Source organism: Gossypium arboreum, chromosome 9 (assembly GCF_025698485.1).
Source record: "Gossypium arboreum isolate Shixiya-1 chromosome 9, ASM2569848v2, whole genome shotgun sequence".
Lineage (NCBI taxonomy): Eukaryota > Viridiplantae > Streptophyta > Magnoliopsida > Malvales > Malvaceae > Gossypium > Gossypium arboreum.
Window position 1 is genome coordinate 60,785,777 of NC_069078.1, and position 7,079 is coordinate 60,792,855.

General features: G+C 34.6%; 1 protein-coding gene across 3 annotated transcripts; it reads right to left on the reverse strand.

Annotated features, from left to right (window-relative positions):
* Window positions 1-4,563: 4,563 nt before the first annotated feature.
* LOC108454572 (uncharacterized) lies at window positions 4,564-6,254 on the reverse strand. 3 transcript variants are annotated; one of them, XM_053019544.1, is made up of 3 exons: window positions 6,068-6,254; window positions 5,736-5,771; window positions 4,564-5,638 (listed from the first exon to the last, which is right to left on the reverse strand). In XM_053019544.1, exon 3 carries the CDS (start codon window positions 5,596-5,598, stop codon window positions 4,804-4,806), a length of 795 nt encoding a protein of 264 aa, XP_052875504.1. In that variant the 5' UTR covers window positions 5,599-5,638; window positions 5,736-5,771; window positions 6,068-6,254; the 3' UTR covers window positions 4,564-4,803. The 3 variants fall into 3 exon arrangements, with proteins under 3 accessions (XP_052875504.1, XP_052875503.1, XP_017608565.1); XM_053019543.1 differs by having other exon boundaries at window positions 5,736-5,791; XM_017753076.2 differs by lacking the exon at window positions 5,736-5,771.
* Window positions 6,255-7,079: the final 825 nt, after the last annotated feature.

The following is a 7,079-nucleotide window of genomic DNA, read 5'->3' on the forward strand; positions in this document are numbered from 1 at the left end:
CTCAGGCATTCACGCGCCTACGCGCCATCGCGAACGCCGCCTCATGTGGCGGTCGGAAACTGGAAAATTTTCCGTTTCCACTCAGATTAGAAAAGGTTCGTCTCCCTTTTCTTTTTTACTACCAGTATATATTAAAAGATAGATAAAGTATTCACCTTTATATTCTCTGACGACTGCTGATTACTTTGTGTATAAAATACTCTTGTTCTTTATTGAATCTTTTTGTGTATTAAAAAAAAAACTCCCCTTTTTTTACAAATCGGAAGAAAGGCTTTATAGCCTTTAGACTATACATGTTTAGGAAAGAAATCTTTGATTTCTTTCTTTATTGATTTCAGTTTATCTGCTGCTATTTGGTTTCCTTTTCTGCTTCGTTTCTGTTGGTTTCTTTTGTTTTGTCTTGCAGGTATTCGCGAGAACATCACGGTGGTGTCGATTTACGCGTTGATTGCGGCGTGGTACGAGGCCAAAGTCACAGCGCCGATGGAGCCCACTGGAACAGCACGAGACGAATGGTCATGATGCTTGGGATGCTTGCGGTGCCTAGGGTTTCTGAAACCCTAGGTCTCTCTCTTGTTGTTAACAAATTGGGCCACTTGGGCCTCGTTTATTTTGGGTCCAGGTGTAACGGTCACCAGAACTGCTATGGGGTAGTATTTTAAGGTATGGGCTATCAGGTTGTAACCGGGCATAGGGTTTAGGTATTTGAGCTGCTGGGTTTTAATTTTTGGGCTCTGTATATGGACTGTTTAAATAAATAAACATTTATTTATTTATTTTAAGTTTTTGGTTTTAAGGCCCGGTCAAATTTGGGCTATTACAACAAATAAAAGAACTAAATATGATTTCCTTCCTTGTAAACACTGTGGAAGAAAGGGTCATCCACCTTTCAAATGCTGGAGAAAGCCAGACCATCAAAGAATTTGCAAAAACAATACTTAGCAAAAGACAGTCATATAAGTGAATTTACAGCAAAAGAATGTTACTCAAGTTGTTGAAGAAGAAGAAGAGGAGCAGCTCTTTGTGGCTACTTGATTTACAATATTTCATTCAAGTGAGAAGTGGCTCATTAATAGTGGTTGCACCAACCATGTGACTTTTAATCGTGATCTTTTCAAAGAATTGGATACTTCAGTAGTTTTCCAAGTAAAGATTGACAATAGAGAGTACATTGCAGCTAAAGGAAAAAGCTCAGTTGCAATTAAAAGCATTTCAGGTACAAAATTTATCAAATATGTGTTATTTGTACCTAACATTAGTCAAAATTTGTTGAGCATTGGCCAGTTAATTCAAAAGGGTTTCAAATTTATCTTTGAAACAAATCAATGTTTAATCAAAGATACAAATGACAACAATGTATTCAAAGTGAATATGAAAGGGAAGAGCTTTGCACTTAATCTATTGGAGGAGGAGCAAGTCGCATTCTCTGCAAAAAATGCCCATGCTGAAGTTTGGGACAAAAGGCTTGGACATTTCAATCATGCAGCTATTGTGAATCTGCAAAGAAAGGAATTGGTCCAAGGTATTCCTTGTCTTGGATCTAAAATTCCATTTTGTAGAGATTGCCAATAATGAAAACAATTGAGACTTCCATTCAAACAGTCAACTTGGAGAGCTATTGAAAAGTGGCAATTGATACACACTGATTTGGTTGGACCTCACAACACGCCATCTCTCAATGGAAGTAGATTCAAAACAATGACAAGCGTAAGTCAAAATTTTAGTAATACTGTACAAAGAAAGCATTCCAGCTGTATCAGCTAATGTAATATTTTTCGAGTCGTTTTCTCAATTACAAAATTGGGGCAAATAATCATATTGCGAATGCCAAAGGAGATCCTAAAGTTCTGTCCATGAAGGAGATTATTGCATGTAAGACTGCATTGTTGTTGGAGTAGCAGAATCATCTCTCTGTTCATGACCTTGCTAATAAATTCAAGAAGGGGTTAGCTACTACTGCTAAATTGTTTGAAGAGGTTAGAATTAAAGAAGAACATCACTAGGGAAACATGTCTGTTTGAAAAAGCTTAGAGATGCGTTAGAATCTTTAAAAGAATGCCTGGTTGGAAGAAACAAGGATGATGTAGAGGAAGCTCTAGCAGTTCAACTTACTCAAAGAGAATTCTAAGCATTCTCTACTATTTCAGAAAGAGCTAGTAAGAAGCAAGTTTGAGTTTCCTAGAGAGAAATTTGGAATTTATAGCAACTGAAGCAATGAGGAGTGTTGAAGATTTGCTTCAATTTCTATAACAACATAATCTAGTTAATTTTAGTAAGTTTTGATTTTTTTTCTTCTGATTTTTAGAGATTTTTTAGAGATTATGAATATTCTTAATAGTCTATTTTTAGTCAATGATTGTTAAATTTTTTTCTTATATAAACACTAGTTTTCAGTTCAATTAAATGTTCATTTTCAATAAAAATTCTTCTACTTTCCTCTTGCCTTTGTTGTTTTCTTTTCACAACAAGTTTTTCTCAAAAACTCCTAACACTCCTTCTTAACAAAAGACACTTTGAAAAAAATATTTTTTTCCTGTGCAGCCTCCCCAATTCTAGTCCAAGATGTTTACCGGGTTGTTCGACTTCTTTTGCGTTCAAGATGCCGCTGAACCATCTTTTAGGCTATAGTTTAGTAGAGGGATTGAAAAAGAGTTCAAATTATCAAAATTAATTTGAAGATCTGATAGATAACAAAAAGTTTTTTAGCAAAGTCCTGAAAGATCTGTAAACATGGACAGAGGAATTATAATATATATATATTGCAGTCATCAATAAAGAGAAGATAACTAATAGGGGGTATTCTTGGAAACTTCAACGCTTCAAATGGATCCATTCGTTTTAGCTTTTTTGAGTATAAGAGAGTGGATGTTCATGCATAAAACAAAGAGATATAGGAAGAGAGGATTCCCCTGACTTGATCCTTTGAATGGGTTAGAACATTTAGTGAGAAAGTCATTGACAATGACATGATAAGAAATTATGGAAATGCACTAGTGGATTATTATAATCCATCTTTGGTCAAAACCCATTTCTTCACGGACTATAAGAAGAAAATCTTAATTGATACTATCAAAGACTTTACTCATGTCAATTTTGAACGCAAAGAGAAAACTTTACCTCTTATTTTCCTTTTGGTGGTGTGGAGAATTTTGCTTGCAAGAATAATGTTGTCAGGGATGAGGCGACTAGGAACAAAAACATCTTGGTAATAGGAGATGAGATTGGGAAGAATCTTTTTAAGGTGGCTTACCAAGATTTTTAAAATGATCTTATAGACAACATTACTAAAATTGATGGGTCTAAAGTCAGTTGAATTGATTTGAGAATCATCTTTGGGAATAAGGGCAATGGTAGTTTTATTGAGTTCTTTTAGTAAGACACTCGAGCGGAGAACAAAAAAAGAGGAAACAATATCATTACCCACAATATCCTACAATTTCTAGTAAAACAAGCCTAGTTTACCATCCATACCCGGTGCTTTAGGACTGTCAATGAGGAAAACATCCTTTACTTCTTCGAGTATGTTTAGTATTGTTTCTAAGAAACACTTTTGGGACAAAAATATTCCTAAACAAGTTACTTTTTTAGAAAAAAAAAAAGTGATCCTCTCAAGCCAAAAATGGGTACAAAAGCACTTCTATCAAAAACTGAAAATTTTAACTTCTTCCCAAAAGTATTTTTTTTCCAAAAGCTCTTTTAAGAAATATTCCTAAAGTAGGCCTTCATTGTGAAGTGCTGGTTGAGACAGAAGATATCATCTTAACGAAGGCAGCCCTTAGGCAATTATAAATGGCTTTTTTGCTCACATTAGCATGGCTGCAAAAAAAGGACTTTCAAAATATTTGACAAAGACTTATTTAACAGTCATAGGTCATCCACCCAATTATTGTTGGGGTCATTGATACCATCAATTTTGTTTTTAGCTCTTCTGTGTTTAATAGTAAGACGGAAAAACTTGGTGTTTCTATCTTCTAAAGTGCGTAAGAGCCACTGATGTCTTAAAAGTACGAGATTTCTTTCGCCATTTCATTCTAAAATCGGATTTGGAAAGGATCAAGTAAATGGCAAGGGTCATGCAATCATTTTTAAATCCAACCGGATCAAAAACTCAATTTAAGAATCGATATGAATTAATTAAATTAATTAAAAACTGGTTAAATCAGATTTTTTTTTTAATTTTTAAAATTTTAATGAGCTTTTAATCAAATCAGTCAAACCGATAAATCAAACCGATAAATCAATGACCTGACAGTTCAACCACCAGTCCAGTTATAAGAATAGTGGAGCCATGTTCAAGTTCCTCAAGCCTAAGCGTCCATAGCCTGCTAACATCCAGGCCACCGCATTGTGGGGGCATCACTGCTGCTACCACCGCTCTTTGGCTCATCCAGCAATTGGCTCTTTGTTAAAAAGAACTTTGAAAACATTGGCGACCAAATCATAAACCTTTTTTAATTGAGCGAACAAAATAAAAACTCTTGCTCAAATCCGAGCAATGGGAACGCAGCAGTAACTAACACAAATTCAGATGGCACATTCAAGGTGAGTAACTCAAAAAATAGATTTTTCAAACTCCAATCATATAACACTCAACAAATATCAAAGCAACTGATGCTAGAAGGAAAAGCAATGAAAACATCTAGCAACCCTATCCTAGTGTGTTTGATTTCCAGCATTTGTAAGAACATAATATGCCAAAGGGAAAACCTAATAAAGAACCGCAAGCAGATGGTAAAATTATCCGGTCTCAAAACCGGCAAATCCGACATCGAAAAGGAAATGTGTATGACAACCCTGTTCCTTTCAGCGCCTTCTGTTATGCTTCCGGCTCTTCCTTCGGCTGCTCTTATCATCAGAATCTGAACCTGATGTTGATTCAGAATCGGAAGACTCACAAGAAGAGCTGTACCTTCTGCGTCTCACCTTCTTCTGCTTCTTCTTCCTATTCTTCTTTCTCCTACGCTTCCTCTCTTCCTCGGACTCTGATGACGTACTATAATCCGTCCTACTCTCTGCTGAAGAAGAACCTGATCCCGTAACAGATGAGGCACCACCGCTATCAGTCTCGAAAACAGAAGCCTCACTATCACTACTAGAACCCGAATCCGACCGGTGCTTCCTCTTGCTTTTGTTAGACCTACTATTATCATCTTTCTCATCATCCTTCACATCAGGGTTATCCAAATCATAAGAGACAGAAAGCTTCATCCTCAATTTCGGGTTCTTAAGCTGCTGAGTACGCGACGGTCGCGACATATAAACCCGTTCATTCTTACATTCATACGTCCAATGCCCCGCTTGGAAACACTTTTGGCACTGAGAAGCACCCATCGTAGACGTCATGGTTATCTTGTCTTTCCTTTCGCCTAATCTAACTGCCTTTTCAGTACTCATCAAATACATTTGCCTCTTCGCTTCCCTTTTCTCTTGCCATCTGCTAGGCCCCTCTTCTTTTTGCCCATAAGCATTGACATTTCGGGCGGCAGCCGCAGCTGCCCTTTCAGCCTGAGCTCGACTTAGGCCTTTTGCAGCACTCAATGCAGCTGCCTTTATTCTTTCAGCAGCAGCCTGAGTTTTCTCTTCTTTCTTACTTGACATTTTATATATATATATATATGTATGTATGTGTATGTATATGCTGCAATCAAATGTTCAATCAGATCAGTTCATTACTCTAATAGGATTTTTAGAACTAATGAAAAGTGGATAAAGACAGAAAAAATATCAATGTTTACCTATGAACTTAACTACGAACAAGCAATGAAGGCAAACTGAAGACAATTTGCAAAATCTACCCGTTAAAACGAAGAAATTATAAGCAAACGTGCAATTTTTCTTCAAAACAACGAAACATAAACGTAAAAGAAATTGAAAAAAAATTAGAGTAATTCTCAAATACAAAGGCCAAATAAACCCTAATTCTTTTTTGGAAGAACAAATAAACCCTAAATTGAAAGTAATAATGGGGTGGGGGAAGAATAAACAAATCTAATCGAGCGAAATCCTTAATAGCGGATAGGGTTTTAAAATAATTAAAATCGAAAGGGGAGGGGGAATTAAGGCTTACCAGAACTTCTTCGCGCTGGGGAAAGATCCAAATCGAAATCCTTAATAGCGGATAGGATTTTTTCCCTTCAAGAGTAAATTCAGATTTAAAACGCTCGAGGTTTTTTTCTTCAATAATTGTTTGTAAATTAAAATGTCCTACCTATTTTATATTTCAATCAAACCCACCTAATTACCACACTCTTTATTTTGATATCTTTTAACCGCTTAATAATAAATTTATTTCTTTTATAATTTAACAAATTTAAACTTCCAATAACTTTAAAAATTTAACAAATTTAACCTTCAATATTTACAATATTTATCAATTTAATTTTAAATATAAAAATTTCAAAACTAAAATAAAAATTTATTAAAAAGATTTTTAGGATTTTGGTACTATATTTTTAAGGTTTTTTTAAAAAATAGTTTTATACTTCTTTTATTTTTATATTCTTTTAAACTTGTAAAGTATTTTAGAATTTTTAATAAAAAACATTTTTAAATAATTTTCTATTTTAAAATTTTTATATGTTTTAAGATTTTTATAGATGAGACCTTTTTTTTAAGATATTAAATAATTTTTAATCTATCTATTTTTTAATTTTTTAAATTAGGACTAAATTGACAATTTGTAAAGTAAATTTGTTAAAGTTTTTAGAGTCAAAGATCAAATTGATAAAATGTGTATACATTGAAAGATGTTAAGCAATCAGATTAATAAAGAAAAGAAAGTGATGGTTGAATCGATGATTCGCTTGTAGGCAAGGCAGAGAGCCACTGTGGGTTAGTAGCTTCTGGGAGTGGAATTATAAAGAGGAGGAAGAAGAAGAAAGGAGAAGATGTGTGTGTATGAAGTAGTGCCTTGTGCGATGTTGTATGGGCCATTTTAAGTGAGAGACAAGATTATCTACGTGCTTAGAGATTACTGACATTGAGACTTGATCTGGTTTCCTAACTGTGATGTTTTAAAATATGACGTCTTGAGATAATTGGGTAATTAATGATTTTAAATTTCTCATATACATCTCAAA

Bases quoted from the DNA above. Each gene is read 5' to 3' on its own strand.
- LOC108454572 (XM_017753076.2), bottom strand. From the start codon at position 5,598: ATGTCAAGTAAGAAAGAAGAGAAAACTCAGGCTGCTGCTGAAAGAATA.